The sequence below is a fragment of the Mustela nigripes genome, chromosome 3 (genome assembly GCF_022355385.1).
Source record: "Mustela nigripes isolate SB6536 chromosome 3, MUSNIG.SB6536, whole genome shotgun sequence".
Classification (NCBI taxonomy): Eukaryota; Metazoa; Chordata; class Mammalia; order Carnivora; family Mustelidae; genus Mustela; species Mustela nigripes.
In genome coordinates, this window is record NC_081559.1 from 68300926 (window position 1) to 68318514 (window position 17589).

At 39.0% G+C, this 17589-nt stretch overlaps 1 protein-coding gene across 3 annotated transcripts in view; it reads left to right on the forward strand.

The window, feature by feature from the left end:
- The window catches only part of MAP3K20 (mitogen-activated protein kinase kinase kinase 20), a 178905-nt gene that overhangs the window by 93202 nt on the left and 68114 nt on the right, over nucleotides 1–17589 (forward strand). For all 3 annotated transcript variants that reach the window (XM_059394178.1, XM_059394177.1, XM_059394179.1), the window contains exons 4-7: nucleotides 5575–5676; nucleotides 9947–10012; nucleotides 14738–14766; nucleotides 14886–15023. In XM_059394178.1, the coding sequence (XP_059250161.1) occupies nucleotides 5575–5676; nucleotides 9947–10012; nucleotides 14738–14766; nucleotides 14886–15023 (335 nt within the window). The remainder of the gene's footprint in view (nucleotides 1–5574; nucleotides 5677–9946; nucleotides 10013–14737; nucleotides 14767–14885; nucleotides 15024–17589) is intronic.

Sequence of the window (17589 nt, forward strand, 5' to 3'; positions counted from 1 at the left end):
AATCTTAAAAAAAAAAAAACCACACCAGTACATTAGGAAGATACAGCAATTGTAAAGGTATACATACCTAACAGCAGGTTGCCAAAAAACATAAAACTAAAACTGACAAAATTTAAAGAATAAATAGGCAATTCAGCAATACTTGATTTCAGCCCATTGAAGAATACATATTTTTTTCAAGCACATATCCAGCATTCTCCAGAATATAACATAAGTTAGGCTATGAAATAAATCTTTATACATCTAAAAGAACTGGAATACTGAAATGTAGGTTCTCCAACTACAATAGATAACTCTATTTCTAACTTAACAGTTAGAAATCAACACCAGAGAGTGCTGTGAAGTGTGTAAACCTGGCGATTCACAGACTGTACCCCTGGGATTAATAATACATTATATGTTTATTTAAAAAAAAAAAAAAAAAGCAACACCAGAAGGAAATCTGAAAAATCCCTCCAAATATTTTGGAAATTAAACAATACTCTTCTAAATATTCAGTGAGTCAAAGAAGAAATTACCATAGACTTTAAAATATTTTGGACAGAAAGAAAAATGAAAAATGCAACATTACACAATTATAAGAGACAGGTAAAGTAATACTTAGAGGGAAATTTATAACTTTAAACATCTGTGTCAAAAAAAGAAAGGTCTGGGGTGCCTGGGTGGCTCCGTGGGTTAAGCCTCTGCCTTGGGCTCAGGTCATGATCTCAGGGTCCTGGGATTGAGCCCTGCATTGGGCTCTCTGCTCAGCAGGGAGCCTGTTTCCCCCTCTCTCTCTGCCTGCTTCTCTGCCTGCTTGTGTTCTGTCTTTCTCTGTCAAATAAATAAATAAAATCTAAAAAAAAAAAAAAGAAAAGAAAGGTCTGACATTGATCATCCAAACTTCCACCTTAAGAAACCCCCCAAAAAGCAACATATAAACCCAGAGCAAGGCAAAGAAAGGAAATAATAAAGATGAGAGCAGGACATGATAAAATAGCAGAAAAATAATAGAGAAAAGTCAGTGAAGGTAAAAATTTGATCTTTGAAAAGATAAATAAAACTGACAAACCTTCAGCTAGATTGACCAAGAGAAAAGAGAGAAGATATATATTAGCAAACTCAAAAATGAAGAAGACAGCACTATGGCTTCTACAGAAATATAAAGGGATTATAAAGGAATGGTGTCATCAATTTTATGCCACCATATTAGGCAAGTTAGATGAAATAAACTAATTCCTATAAAGATACAAATTATTAAAACTGACTCAAGAAGAAACAGAAAATCTGAATAGACATAGAATAAGTAAAGAAATTTGAGTCAGAAATTTAAAACATTTCTATAATGAAAAGCCCAGACCCAGATAATTGCATTGGTGCTTTTTGTCAAATGTTTATCGAAAAAAATGCCAATCCTTCCTGTACCTTCAGAAAATAAAGGAGGAAGGAATGCTTATTAACTCATTGTGTAAGGCCAGTATTATCCCAATGCTAAAGCCAGACAAAAACATAGTAAGAAAAGAAAACTTTAGACCAATATCCCTCATAAACATAGATGGAAAAATTCTTAACTACAGACAGAAGGTCCCCAAATTACAATGGTTCAACTCACAGTTTTTTGACTATGTTGATGCAAAAGGAATAGGCATTCAGTTGAAACCATACTTCAGTGCTTCAAATTTTGAGTTTTGATCTTTCCTGGGGCTCATAATATGTGGTACCATGTTCTTCTGTAATGCTGGGCAGCAGCAGTAATGAACCACAACCCTCAGTGAGCCATATGATCAACAACTGATAGGCTTACAACCATTCTGTACCCATACAGCCATTCCGTTTTTCACTTTCAGTACAATATTCAGTAAATCACATGAGGTATTCAACACTTCGTTATAAAATGGGGTTTGTTTTAGATAATTTTGCCAACTATAGGCAAATCTAAGTGTTCTGAGCACTTAGTTTAAGATAGGCTAGGCTAAGCTATGATGTTTGATAGATTAGGGGTACTAAATGCAATTTTTAAAGGATTTTATTTATTTATTTGAAAGGGACAGAGGGAGAGAGAGAATCCTCAACTAGACTCCCCACTGAGCACAGAGCCCAGCGTAGGGCTCGATCCCACAGTTGTCCCTGAGACCATGACCTGAGTTGAGACCAAGAGTCGGATGTCCAACTGATTGCACCATCCTGGTGCCCTACATGCATTTTTCAACTTAACTCAGTCTTCATCCTATGATGGGCTTATTGAGATGTAACCCCAGTGTAAGTCGAAGAAGAGCTGTATCAGCAAACTGAATCCAGCCACCTCTAAAAAGGATTATATCCCATTACCAAATGGAATTTATCTCAAAGATGCAAGGTTGGTTTAACATCTGTCATCAATTAATGTAAGGTACTATAATAGATAATAGAATAAAAAGATAAAACTTGTTGGCATAATACAACATCTGTTTATCATAAGAAATCTCAGTAAAGTAGGAACAGAAGGGAATCTTCTCAACCTGATGGATAGCATCTACAAAACCCCATAGCTAATGTCATACTTAATGGTGAAATTGAATGTTCTTCCCCTAAGATTGGGGACAAGGGAGTGAGGTTCCACTCTTTTTTTTTTTTTGGTAAGACTTTATTTATTTATTTGACAGACAGAGATCACAAGCAGGCAGAGAGGCAGGCAGAGAGAGAGGAGAAAGCAGGCTCCCCTTGGAGCAGAGAGCCCGATGCAGGGCTCGATCCCAGGACCCCAGGATCATGACCTGAGCTGAAAGCAGAGGCTTTAACCCACTGAGCCACCTAGGCGCTCCTGAGGTTCCACTCTTGCCACATCTAAGCAACATGTACTTATATTGAAATTTCTAGCCAGCGCAATTAGACCAGAAAAATAAAAGGATTCCATACTGGAAAGAAAGAAATAAAACTGTCTTATATGACATCCTGTGTGTAGAAAATCCCAAGGAATCCCCAGATTGATTGATTAATCAATTAAGAAACAATTTCTTTTGGGACATGTGGCTGGCTCAATAGGGCATGACTCTTGATCTTGGGGTAGTGAGCTCGAGCTCCACTGTGGATGTAGTGGTTACTTAAAAGTAAAATCTTAAAAAAATAAAATTTTATTCACAGTTATTCTACTTGGATACAAGTAGAATCAAAAAGAATAAAATAGTTGATTATAAGTTGAATAAAGAAGTATAAGACTTTTTACCCTGAAAAGTATAAAACATTGCTGAGAGAAACTCTAGATATAAATAATATTGAGAAACATTGCATGTTCGTGGTTTGGAAGACTCATTTTTGTCAAGATCGCAGTTCTCCCCAAATTGATTGATAAATTCAAAACAATTCCTATCTCAATTCCAGCAGATTTTTTAAAATAAGAAACTGCAAGGTGATTCTAAGATTCACAGAGAAATGCAAAAGACCTAGAATTTTAAAAGAACCAAAGTTGAAGACTCAAACTACCTCATTTTAATACTTACTGTAAATCTGTAGGAATCAGTGATATAGTGCTCAAGGATACAGGAACAAAATTAAGAATTTAGGGGAAAAAAATCTTAGCACTGATTGATAATTGACTTGCAATAAAGGTGCCAAGACAATTCAATGGGTAAAAGATAGTATTTTCAACAAATTGTGCTGCGACGATTAGAAATCCACATGTGAAAAAGTGGTATTAAATCCTTACCTTAAACCACACACAAAAAAATAGGTCATAGACCCAACATGGGTCATAGACCTAAGTGTAAGAGCTAAAGTATAGAACTCTCAGAAGAAAAATAGGAGAAAATCTTTTTACCTTTGACTTGGGCAGAGAGTTCTTAAATATGACACCAAAGCACAGTCCATAAAAGAGAAAACAATTAAGTTGACATCATCAGAATTAAGAATTTCTGGTCTTTGAAAGATGCTGTTAAGAAAATGAAAAGACAAGTTCCAGACTGGGAGAAAATGCTTGCAGATCCTAAATCTGATAAAGGACCTGCTTCCAGAATAAACAAGGAACTCCTGAAATTCGGGATTAATAAAACAACTAAATCTTCAATTGGGCAAAATATTGAAATAAACATTTTGCCTGAGAATATATACTCAGGTCTCATAGCCACGTGAAAAGATGTTCAACTTCATTAGTCACTAGGAAAGTGCAATTAACAATATGAGATGCCACTAGAATTCTACTCACCAAAACGGCTGTGATTAAGACACGGACAGTACTAAGTAAAGAAACTGAAACCCTCAGAGAGTGCTAGCGGGTGTATGAAATGGTACAGCCTCTTTGGAAAGCAGTTTCACAGTTTCCTAGGACATTATTCCTGATAGCCCAAAATCAGGAACAGTCCAAATGTCTAGTGACTGGTGAGTGAATAAAATAATTGTAAATCCACACAATGGACTATTATTCAGCAATAAAAAGGACCGAAGTACTGATACAAGCTACAGCATGAGTGAACCTTGGAATCATCTTGTGAAGAGAAAGAAGTCGGACACAAAAGGCCACTTACTGCATGATTCCATTTATATGAAATATCCAGAAAAGATACCTTTGTAGAGCCAGAAATTAGACGACGGGGCTGGGGTTTAGAGAGGGGCTTAACTGCAGATGGGCACAAGGGAACCGTTTGGAGTGCTGGAAAGGTTCTAAAATTGGGTTGTGGTGGTGGTTTCCAGCTCTGTCAATTTACTGAAAATCACCCAATTGTACACTGACAGGCGAATTTTATGGTATGTAATTTATATCTCAAAGCCATTAAAAAAAAAAAAAGATTTTATTTCTTTATTTGACAGAGGGAGAAAGCATACAAGCAGGGAGAAGCAGGCTCCCCACCAGGCAGGAAAACAGATGCAGGGCTCCATCCCAGGACCCCAGGATCATGGCTTGAGGTGAAGGCAGGTACTTAACTGATTGAGCCACCCAGGCACCCCAGAAGATTTTATTTATTTATTTAAGAGAGAGAGGAAGGGAGGGAGAGAGGCAGAGGGAGAAGCAGGCTTCCCAGGACCCCAGGATCATGACCTGAGCTGAAGGCAGAGGCTCTCAAAACCACTTTTGAAGGAATTTTCTCACTTTCTTGGGTTTTTTATGTGCTTATGTTTTGAGGGCTCTTCTAAATCCTGATGCAACAAGATTTGATTTGTTTACCCTGTCACATAAATACTCTGCTTATGTATTTTAATCTTCTCTATCTCATTAGAATGACAGTTTTTAAAGAAATATCTATATACGTGCCTGCCTTTGTTTCAGATGTGTTCTTCCAGCACCTCCCTATGTGTCTCAGTTCCATCCAGAAAGCTTTTGAGTTCATCCTCAGTTGAAGTTTTACCATTCATTCTTTCAGTGGTTTGGTCTTTAACAGATATCTTTTCAGGAAGACAATAATTTTTAGAAACTACAGCCTGGAACGGTTTTTATTTGCTTTTAATGTTATTTGGTAAATTATTTAACACATTTTCTCAATGAGAATTTAGTCTTATTTTTCAATTTTTTTGTTGTTCTTTTTTATTTGGGTAGAATTGACATATATTAGTTTCAGGTATACTCAGTCTTATTTCTGAAAGGCACCTTGGTTTTAATTGTATGCTTCTCTTTTCCTTTGAAACTAGAATATGCTTCTCTGGGATCACTCTATGATTACATTAATAGTAACAGAAGTGAAGAGATGGACATGGATCACATTATGACCTGGGCCACTGATGTAGCCAAAGGTAAAGAGACTTCCTGTATTTTTAGAGAATTGGTGGGGCACATTTTCCTATCGTGACATGGTGATTTAAGGACAAAGGTTTGTTACTCTGTGTCTTTAGATGTCCCCTTTTCAGTCTGCAAGTAGCAAGAATTTTGCAACTTTTTATTTTAATTCCAGTATAGGTATGTAATATAGTGTTACATTTGCTTCAGGTATACAATATAGTGAGCCCCAATTCTGTGTATTAGTCCTTATCACAAGTGCACTCCTTAATCCTCTTCACCTGTTCCACCCTCCACCCCTCCCCTCTGGTAACCATCTGTTCTCTATAGTTAAGAGTCTTTTCTTGGTTTGTCTCTCTCTCTTGGGGGAGGGAGGGGTTAATAGATATTTTAAGTCACTGCCTTTCCACTTCTGCATTCCTTTTCTCTCTTCACTTTATTTCTTTCCCTAAAACTATGTTCCAACGTAATCCGTGACTTCAGGACAGCCATTTTTGCCACATTTTGTGACATTGTAATTGACCAGCCTGCTCAACACATTAAATGGAAAGCTCATAATTCTGTTGTTCCGCAAGTCTCTTCTTAGACTCAGTACCCAGAAAATGTGATTTATTGTAGGATTAGTTCTACTTATTTTGTATAGATAATAATATGCTAAAAATCGTAACCACTTTCAAAAAAAGTTTTATTTGCCCTGCCATGTGAAAGCAATTCGGATTTTTATTTTCTATTTAATGTAAACTTGGAAATCACCCTGGAAATGAAATATTTTTAATACACAAAACCCCTAAACAAGGTGCCCAGTTCTTTTCCCCTCATAAATTCTGACATAGACTAATGCTTTCTAAAGCAATTTAAATTCCATTTATTTTTATCTCTTTTTTTTCCATTTTCCTAACTCAAGGTTTCTGAGTTTTATTTATAACTGTCAAAGTTGCTTTGGAAACAACTTAATCTAAATAATGAACACTGATAGTTACATTTGTATTCTAGCAACCCCTAGAAAGCAAGTGTGTCCAGATTTTACCAGGGCAATTCACTCCTTTGCATTTTGCTCCTCCAATCTCTAAAAGTTTCTCTTTACAAAGCAAGGAAAAGGATATTTAGCACTCAGTAAGGAAAGCAACTCACACTCCGCTTTCACCGGGAAGTCATACAGTAATTTCCAAAAGTAACAGTCTTCCCGTTGGGGAATTTTCTTGTCAGTTTTAAGTTTCATCAACACCTGCCAAATTCTTCAAATAGGGAAAGTGAAGAAAAATATTTTTTTTAAATTTCATGCAAAATGCTGCTGCTGAACGATACTTCATTACCTTATAAGAATAATAAGCTCTATGTTTAGGATGGTGTACTTAAGGCTTTGGCTGTGTTAATTAACTTAATTGTGTATTCATGCATCAGGCATTTCCAATCAGCCTTAAATTTTTGCGTTCTTCAAGACATTTTCAAGTAACATCATAGTCATGTCTGTATGCATCAGTAGTTCACAGGAACCACGTGTTTGTAAGCCGAGGGACGTGTGTTCACTGGGAGCTGCATGAAGCATTGTGGAAATACACTTCCATAAATGTGTCTGTATATCTGAGCAGTCTTTGACTGAATGCACTTCACCTTATAGACCTTTGCATTTAGGGTGCTTAGCCAATTACACCCATGGTATGACTTACTGGCATTTAGGATAGACATCAAACAAATCAACTGACAGCAGTGGCTCTGCTTCCTGCTGTACACATGCTTCTTTGCCTCCCTCCACCACCCCTCCAACCCCACTACTTCCCCTCCCCTCTGCCAGGCCTGCCTGTAAACCTTGTCCCATAAAAACCTTGTCCCTCCCGGCCCTTCCCCAGTGCAGTCCCTGTCTAAGGGGCAAATCCCTTGGCTCCAGATCAGCTCAGTTATTCTGGGCTTTCTATCAGAAGGACAAAGAAGAGAAAGAGCAGGGTTCCTGAAGTAGCAGACTGGAACTGGAGGTAAAGACTAGGGGTGGAGGGAATGAGATGAGAGAGGACGGGTGGGGGGCGGAGGGCACACAACACTGTGTGCCAAATCGCAGCGCAGGAAAATCCCTTTCTCATGGCTGGTGAATTGCCCCGAGAGGCAGGTTCTCCTCTGTCTGGCCCCAGGTGAGAAGAGGGGGGCAGAGAAGAGACTTATTTATTGATAGTCACAAGTAACACTTATTATTTAAAATGGTCTGTAAAAGGAAGAGGAAATCCGCGCTTTCGGAATGACTTCACCTCTCTGGTAGAACAGGGCACAGAACTCGGAGATGAAGCAGGAAGCCTTGATTTTTATTGATTCTCTGTCACATTCAGCTGTACACCTTTTAGTCTGACCAAGATGGAAGACACAGAAGCAACATGATGTTGAGAAATCAAAGAGTGAATAATTCATTTCAAATTAGAGTTGATTCATGCATTTTGAAGTAGGCATTGCTTAACATCACTGCTGAGAGAACACCTCCTCAAAGCCAAGAAAAAAAAAAAAAACCTGTCTCCTTTCTGGGTAGGAAGGGAAGTGGAGGGCCGCTGGCAGGTACATCTGAAAGTGCCGCGTGCCCCTCCCAGTGTGTAAGCAGAATGATTCAAGTGGGTGAACCGGGACCCAGTCTCAGAAGGGTCCTCACTGATTCCCCATCTCCCCCTTCAAATGATACCAGTCAAATCTTTTTTAGGAACCCTGAAGCTCAAAACTGATGATGGTGGGTTTTTTTTTAGCCTTCTTCATTGTTCACTGCAATAAAAATAAGGCAGAGTTATGGAGGGCTCTATAAAAACAGATTTTTAAGTGATTGTGATTACTACTGTGTTTATGCACACTAATTGTAAATGCATACTGTACATTCTACACATATAACTTATGGTATTTTTCTCTCATAACATCTGCCATAAGGAAGTAAAGGCTTCTGTTTAAAGCTTTAGTATCTGAATGTTGTTTTTGGAGATCTTCACTGTCAGCCAGTGTTCACACTATGGAGCCCTGCTTCTAATGGTAATTAAGCAGATTCTACCTGAATTTGGTTCTTAAGCAAGAAAGAGGTCACTCTGAAATCCTAGAGGTTATTAAAAGTTACCCAGGTTGTAGCTCTTGGATTTTCAGTGTGTAGAGTGGAGAATTTTGTGTTAGAAGAATGCTTTCCTGTATTCTAGCTATATCTTGGTTAAGATCGCTAAAAATTACTGGTACTTTTGTGAATTTGACTCTTTTTCAGTCATTTTTCTTGTATTGCAGGAGTTTAAATTTTTAAATTTTCTTTGTTCTTACATGACCTTCAATATCTAAAAATCAGAATGGTAGAAAAATAATAGATTATTTTAAAAATTAGCCTTTATAAAAATGAAATTTTCTATATACTCAAAAAAAAGAACCAAAACCTATTTATGACATGTACTGGATAGTTCATTAACCAAGAGCTTGTGTGGTTGTGGCAGTGGGGAGGCTTTTTCTTCCATTATTTAGAAAAGACAACTTGAGAAGTAAAGGGAAAGGAAATGTATTTCAGTAGAAAATACTCTTTTTCTTTATTCTAAGGAGGTATATGATCCATAAAGAGAGAGTCAAATGCTACTAAGAGAATCACTATGAAATATGTGTCTTTTAAAGTATAATTTTGAGATATATAATATTTTATTCAAAATAATAAAACTATTTGTATATACATTCAATTTACCAAATTAACTTGATATACATTCTAAATATGTTGGAGAAAATTTTGGAGTACAGTTAAATAATAGATTATCCTGAAGATCCATCCCTATAACAGAGAATATTTTGTAACTACTGTAAATTTTTCTGAGTCCTTTACCAACCACAACTTAGGAATCCAACCAGTTTCCCCCACACCCTCACCTCGCCCGGGGTCTTACTGGAAAGAGGACTGAGAAAATAACGGGGTAGCTGCAGACATCCAAATGAAAGCCAAAAACCTTGGTCGGAACTTTGGCTGATTAGTCATTGGACCACCTCTTCCAGTTGTAACTGTGCTATTTTTGTGGAGACTACAGAAAATTAAGGTGTCCTTATTAGGTATTGTAATAGCTTTATCCACAATCAAGTTCTAACTTCAAAGAGATTAAAGCACATGAATTTTCCAGTTTTCCCAATGTAGACATATCCTGTCTCTATTTTATCAATCATATAAGAAAAGAGCACATGAATTTCGTTTCTGCCATTGAATCCTTTGCAAAAATATGAAAGGTAATACTGATGTTTTAAAATGGAAGGTTAATACCAGTGCAATGTTGAAAAAATGACATTAAATGCTGTTCTTCCTTTTTGTATGAAAAGGAATGCACTATTTACATATGGAGGCTCCTGTCAAGGTGATTCACAGAGATCTCAAGTCAAGAAATGGTAATGTAGTCCTAAGTTTTTATGTTGCCTATTTTATTATGAAATATATACACTTGTTGTAGAAATAGGCTCATGGTTTTCATATCTTTTGTACCCTGATGTTTTGACTCATCATTGATACCATAAAAATCTTTCCAATGTTGATAAATATCAGAATTCTTTGTTATTTCAAGAAGCTGTATAGTATTCCATTGTATAAACAGCACAGAATATGTATATTTGGGTTGTTTACATTTTTTTCTGTGATAAAAAATGTTGAGCTTGATACCCCCAGCAAAAATTTTTAAAACATTCTTAGTTATTTCTCTAGAATCACTTTTTTTTTTAAAGATTTTATTTGTTCATGTGACAGAGAGAGAGAGAGAGAGAGAGATCCCAAGTAGGCAGAGAGGCAAGCAGAGAGAGAGAGGGGGAAGCAATCTCCCTGCTTAGCAGAGAGCCCGATGTGGGACTCAATCCCAGGACCCTGGGATCACAACCTGAACCAAAGGCAGAGGCTTTAACCCACTGAGCCACCGAGGTGCCCCTAGAATCACTCTATAGGAGGTATTGCTAGATCAAATTATGTAGTCCTATACTTGTAGTCTCCTATTTTTAGATGGTTCTCTGTACCAGCAGTTTTGAGTTTTGTTCTTTTTACTTCTGAATTATTTGGTGTAAACTTTTTATGTCCGTCATTTTACCTGGCGTAGTGCCCCAAAATGATCAACACATTTCAGAGTTTGGAAAGCAAATGCTTTCTTTTTCTTCTTTTTCTTCTTCTGTACTCTCTAAAGTTTATTTATGATCCTGTATTTTCTAATTTAGAAAGTGAGCATTTTAAAATGTCTCACAAATTAGACAGTATTACTTCTCAGTAGGAAAGTATCAGAATGCTTCTCCTATTATGTCATTTGGAAGTTAGTGGACAAAGGCAGAGAGTGGGATTATGTAGCTGGCCCACACTAGCTCAAGGAAACGTTAGAGCTTGCTACTTTAAAAGAAAAAAATCTTCCTGTCAATCCCTTTACATGCTTTACTTATATACAGGCTTTCTAAGTTATTCTTCTAAGTAAGGAGCAGGAGCAATACTTTTTTTTTTTTTTTAAATCTTTAAATCACTGCAGTTAAAATGGGTGTATGCTAAGTGTGTGATCCTTGCAGTGGTTAGTCCTGGTAAGTAGAGGAAGAGAAGCTGGGGATCTGCCAGGGGCCCTTGCGGGGTCTGTGAGGTCTGCAGTGGTGCGGGGAAAGGGAAGTTCTTGGCAGCTGCCACTCATCAGTCATCCAGGTGGGACCACCTCCTCCACCCTGCCCGGCATCTGTGGCTGACTCTTCTCTCCTTTGTCTATGTCATCACTTATCCTTTGGCTCCTCACAGGCATAAACTTCTTGAAGCTAAACACTATTGAAACGAGTTGGCGAACAGGAAGTTGTTAGGAAATAATCTAGAATCTAGTAGGAAGTTTCAGAGTCTTATAAGTATAGATTTTTAGTTTTTTAGTTTGTGCTCAGAATTTCAATATACACAGCTTATTTGACTTACTTTTTTAAATTTGTTTTATCAGTATATCCCAAATATCTCATAGGATGGGGATGATTAAGTTACAGATTTTTTCCATGCTCTCATTATGGAAACTAACAACGGAGACTGTCTGGATTTTTACAAATTACAATTTGTGCAGTTACTTGATGAGAAAACATGTACCTATTGAAAAATATTGACCTAACTTTTAGCAATTTTCTTTTTCTGAAACAGGGAATAATAGTCTTATTTTCTATGTTAGAAGTTTTTATGTTAGGTTTTTTTTTTTTAAATGAAGCACTTATTATCTTATAATGAGAAAAAAGGTAAAGGTATTTTAAAAAGTAACTGAATATGATATTAACACTATTTTTATTTTTATTTGAAAACATGGATAGTTTATATATAGTATCACATTTACTCTTAGGCTATTTCTTGCCAAGAGTATATTCTCCCCACTTATCAAGGTCATTAGTAACAGCTGAGGAAGAACAGTTCTGCTACTGTGTTCAGGGCACTGTGTGGTTTACAAAAGAAATGCCAGGGGGCACCTGGGTGGCTCTGTGGGTTGCTCCCAACTCTTGATTTCGGCTGGGGTCATGATCTCGGGGTCATGATCTCAGGGTCATGAGATGCAGCCCAGCATTGGGCTCCCCGCTCAGTGCAGAGACTGTTTGGGATTCTCTCTTTCCCTCTGCCCTCCCCCCCTGCTCATTCACTCACTCTCTCTCTCTCTCTAAAATAAATGAATAAAATATTTAATTTAAAAAAACAAAACAACAAACCAGACCAGTTCTTCGAGGTCTACCTTGGGCCTCCTTGCCTCTTCCGCTCTCGCTCACCCACTCCCACAAAAGCCCCGTCTGCCTGTTAGCACGCCCAGACAGAGTTCAGCTTCAGAACCACGTGCTGTCTGCTTTTGGGATAGGCCACATAGGTATTTGTATGACGCCAAGATATATTATGTCCTTGTTGATCTTTTCATTTCCTCTCCGCACCCCTCCCCCCCAGTTATTTCTGTACTACTTTTCTCCACGAATGGCAATACCAGTTCCCTGAGCCAGAAGTGAGATAAAAAAAGAAGAGTTTGACGGCAGAGCTCTTGTTCTAACCATTGTGCCGGATTGCCTCTTTATTTGATTTCATCCTCGAGTCCTCCCTCTCCCCCCACCCCCATCCCCACTGCCCCATTACTCAAGGCCAGTTGATTTGGTCTCCTAAAAGTTTCTTTCTCTTTCTTCTTTTTTAAAAGATGTTTTTGTTGTTGTTGTTTAAATTTGAGAGAGAGCATGAGTGAGAGAGCACAAGCAGGGGGTGCTGCAGCAGGAGAGGGAGAAGCAGACTCCCCGCTGAGCAGGGAGCCAGATGTGGGGCTTGGTCTCAGGACCCTGATTGAGATCCTGACCTGAACTGAAGGCAGCCGTTTAACCAGTTGAGCCACCCAAGCGCCCCTACTCCTGAATTTTTAAAAACGATTTCATTTTATTTATTTTAGAGACAGTGTGTGAGCAGGGGGAGGAGCAAAGGGAAAGGGAAGCAGACTCCCCATGGAGTACAGAGCCTGATGCAGGGCTTAATCCCATGACCCACAACCCATGAGATCGTGACCTGAGTCAAAACCAAGTATCCAGCACTCACCAAGGGAGCCACCCGAACCCCCTGATCTGGCCTCCTAAATGTTCCCTGACTCCGTCTGCTTCTCTTCTCTGCCACAGCCTTTGTATGGGCATCCTTAAGTCTCTCTTGGACTGCACCCGCTTGGGTGCATAGTGATCTCCTTGCCTCCAGTTCTCTTCTCTCCTATGCTCTCCCCTCTGCACATTTGACCTTGTCATTTGTCTGCTTAAAATGGTTCATTGGATTTCCATTTCTTCCAGCCCAGGCCCCTGCCTTCCAAAATTGCCCTTTTTTCCCTTCTGTTCCTGACTTTCTGCAAGGCTCTCTTCTCTACCAAAAAAAAAAAAAAAAAAAATGCTTCCCTCCCATAGCACTCCTCTGTCTAGTTAGTCCCACCTTGTTCTTCTGGTCTTAGTGTGAGCATTTCTTCTGCAAACTCCTGACCTCCTTAGACTTAGATACCCCTGATCTTTGATTCCAAGGCAATCTCTGTGTCTCTCATAGAATTTGTCCCACTTGCTTACATATTTAAAGAAAATTTTTAAAATTTTTAAATGTTGATTCCAGTATAAACATACAGTATTATATTAGGTTCAGGTGTTATCCCACATGATTACAGACATTGGTTTCACGTCTCTCCCAGGAAACTATACACAGGAGCCAGAGACAGTCTTGCTCACCTTCCTCTTCCAGAATATAGTACATGGGCTTACCCATACCAGGTGCTTGGCAAATATTTGTTAAGTGAGTGAATGTATGAGTAAGTGAATGAATGAATGTTGTCCTTGCCTACAAGAAAATTACTCAATTGGGAGAAAAAATATATACCATGAAGTTGAAGACCTCCTCAACATCATGCTGGTAGTCTAGTGGCAGAACACAAGTAAAAATTTTGGTTCTTGGGGCACCTGGGTGGCTTAGTGGGTTAAAGCCTCTGCTTTTGGCTCAGGTCATGATCTCAGGGTCCTGGGATCGAGCCCCGCATCGAGCTCTCTGCTCGGCAGGGAGCCTGCTTCCTTCTCTCTCTGCCTGCCTCTCTGCCTACTTGTGATCTGTCTCTGCCAAAGAAATAAATAAAATCTTTAAAAAAAAAAAATTTGGTTCTTGGGCATCCGGGTGGCTCAGTCTGTTAAGCATCAGTGTCTGGCTTAGGTCATGATCATGGAGTCCTGGGATCAAGTCCCAAGGCTGGCATCCTGCTCGCTGAGGAGTCTACTTCTCCCTCTCCCTCTGTTCCTTCCCCACTCTCATGCTCTCTCTCCAATAAGTCAATAAAATCTGTATTAAAAAGTTTGGTTCTCTTTACTACTACTAACATATGCTGCTTTTACTGGGTAGTACTACATTTGATTTAAACAAATGTTCAGAAACGTTTTAGTCAGCACCTCATGGAATTACTTTTTTTATTCCTTTTTTAATGTCAGCTCCTTTTTGCAAAATCTTCAGTGCAGTAAATACTTCAGTTTTACCTTTCATATGCCATATGGAAGATAGAAGTTTACAGGGTTTTTCAGCATAAGATGACTCAAATAAATTAGGGTCATAAATCATAAATCATATATAAATAGGATTGTCATAATTTTTTCTTTTTTTTTTTTTTTTAGTTGTTATAGCTGCTGATGGGGTATTGAAGGTAGGACTCCTTTTAATTTTTTTTAGAAGTATTTGTTAACTTCATGTGTAAGTTTTTGTGATGGATAATTCTTTCATTAATCGGTAGTAGAAGGTTGATACTTGTTTCTCTTTTCTCAGATATGTGATTTTGGTGCCTCTCGGTTCCATAACCATACGACACACATGTCCTTGGTTGGAACTTTCCCATGGATGGCCCCGGAAGTTATCCAAAGTCTCCCTGTGTCTGAAACTTGTGACACATATTCCTATGGTGTGGTGAGTTCATTTCTCATTTTTTTGTTGTTGTTGCTCAAGGAAATCTAAAAAATCAAACACCTCCAGAAGTGGGATACAGCAATTTAACACAGATTTAAGACAATAATGTTGTGTTTGGTGGAATGCTTAGAGCAGCGGCCTCAGAGAGGACACTTTCCTAATTGCCATAATGTTGACTTGGATGACTTTTATGCATCTGAGTTATTTCGTCCTATGTCAAGAAGAAACCAATGCTACTTCCAAAGAACAATTAGATGAAACCTGAAATAATGCGGGGCCCGAAGCAGTCCCGTGGAGAGCGCTTTCCTGGACACACGACCGTGGAACATCCGTGTAAGTCAGTTGGAAGTGTGGGCCATCTGGAACAGGACTTCACTGTGATAAGTTGCTCAAACCACACCAGTAGGTCTGCCACATGAGTGAATTACAGATTTTTGATCGTCAACTATGAAAATGATTGGTGAGTTTCCAGAGAGTACAGAAGGAAGTGCACGTAGCTTTTATGGCCTTGCCCATGCCTGCTGCAGGTCTTATAAAGCAGTGTGACTCTCTGAGGCATGACTCGAAGGAATCATGAAAAAGTCACAACAGAGCAGCACAGAGAACAGGATAATGTGGGTTTGGGGGTTGCTCAGGGAATGGAGAGCACAGGAAAGACTCCCTGAAGGAGCAGAAGCTTCTGGAGGAGGGGTTTTGAGGTGAACCATTCTTGAGGAATAGCAGAAGGAAAGAAGTAAGTGGAATAGGGGAATGGTAGGGGGGTGGGGTAGAGGGGCAGGGTGGTTCTTTGGTGGTAGAAGGAATTTATTTGTTGCCCCTTTCTGAGGAGTTCTTTTATCCTTAAAATACTGTGTATCTTTTAAAGAGTGCGAAATAGTATTTGATGCTCCTTCTCTTCAGGTCTCATCTCCCCGTCATACTGCCTCTATATTTGTATTATGACTCTCAAAAGGACATTTTCATAGTGACAGGTAAAGGAGGAGACAGATTTTGGCCCAAACTACCATACCTCCACTTCCTGGACTTCTCTGGTTTCTACCAAAAGTGACTGTTGATGGCCCAAGAGGAGACCTGCATTGTCATGTGTGTTCCTGATTCTCTAGAGGCCATCAGCCTCTCAGGAGTTACTTTTGGCTTCATTACTGAAGTCTTAGGCTTGTTTTTGTTAGCAAGCTGCTTCTAAATTACAATACATCTTTTTTTTTTTTTTTTTTTTTTTAAGATATTACTTATTGGAGAGAGAGGGAGCACAAGCAGGAGAGAGTGGCAGGCAGAGGGAGTAGCAGGTTCCCCGTTGAGCAAAGAGCCCCATACAGGGCTCCATCCTGGGACCCTGGGATCATGACCTGAGCCGAAGGCAGACACTTAACTGACTGAGCCACCCAGGCACCTTACCAAATTAATTTAATATAATAGAGATGAGTTTTGTTGGCTATTGGAAAAAGTCATTATAGGAATGAGATATGTGTTTTCGGCAAAAGGCTAAAATTTTAAAGGTTGAAAGAAAGCAATAGCTTCAGGTGAAGTACCTCATTTCCCTTAATTCTGGGTCTTTCTAAGAATGAAGGCTGTGAACTATAGATAGTGATCAAGTAAGTCTCATTGAAAGATGGGAAAAAAAACACAAGTTCCTGAAGAGACTCGATTCTAAAACTGGTTCCCTATGTCAAAAGTTACTGCATTCTAACCATCCTACAGATCACCCATGGGGAGTTCTGATGTTGTCATTTCAGACTTTAGTGAGATCATTTTCTCTTCAGAAGTTACGTCCCTTCATTTTAAGCAATAATGCACTTACTGTATTAGACACCAACTTAGGGTATTTTAAATTGTCCTTTACCTGCTCTTTGGGCCCACTGTCTGTCCTGTGGAACAGGAACCAGCAAACTTTTTCTGTCCTGTTGTGTATTCTTTTGTTTCCTACAGCCCTCTGCAAGTGTTAAAACCACTGTGCGTTCCTCAGCAGGCCTCAGTTCCCAGAGCAGGTTGTGTGGAGCCAGAGGGAGTGGGGAGGCCTTTGGGCTAGAGTGGGTCACAGTGAGTCAACAGGAGACCACGCTTCTCACACTCTCACTTGCCTGTCATATAGATACACATTTAGGCGGTTATAGTTTTTCAATTATTTTGCATATGAACTAGCTCTGGTATAATGCTTTTACTTTGAAAATTCTCCCCAAGTCTTCGACTTTCCCTATCCCAGAAACGTTAGATCTGAAAGACAACTGTGGGTTCCAGCTAGAGTGAACTTTTGGTTTCAGTGTTATCTCATTTATGAAGACAAACCTCACACCGCCTCCTTCCAGGACCTTACAGTTGCCAGCGGCTTTTGTGTGCAGTGCACCCGCTGGCTTTCCTGAGCCAGAGTAGAATCTCAGTCCCCGTCACCTGTTTCTGAATATCAACTCGGTGTTCATGTTAGAGTCTTCTTTTGACTGGTTGAAACAGAAAATGCCTTTTCAGTGACTCTGTTCGAAAACAGTATCTTAAAGAGAGAGGTTTACTTGGAATTCTGATTACACTCAGAATTACCCATAGCTCTGTCAGCAGAATTCCGCTCAGAAAGTTG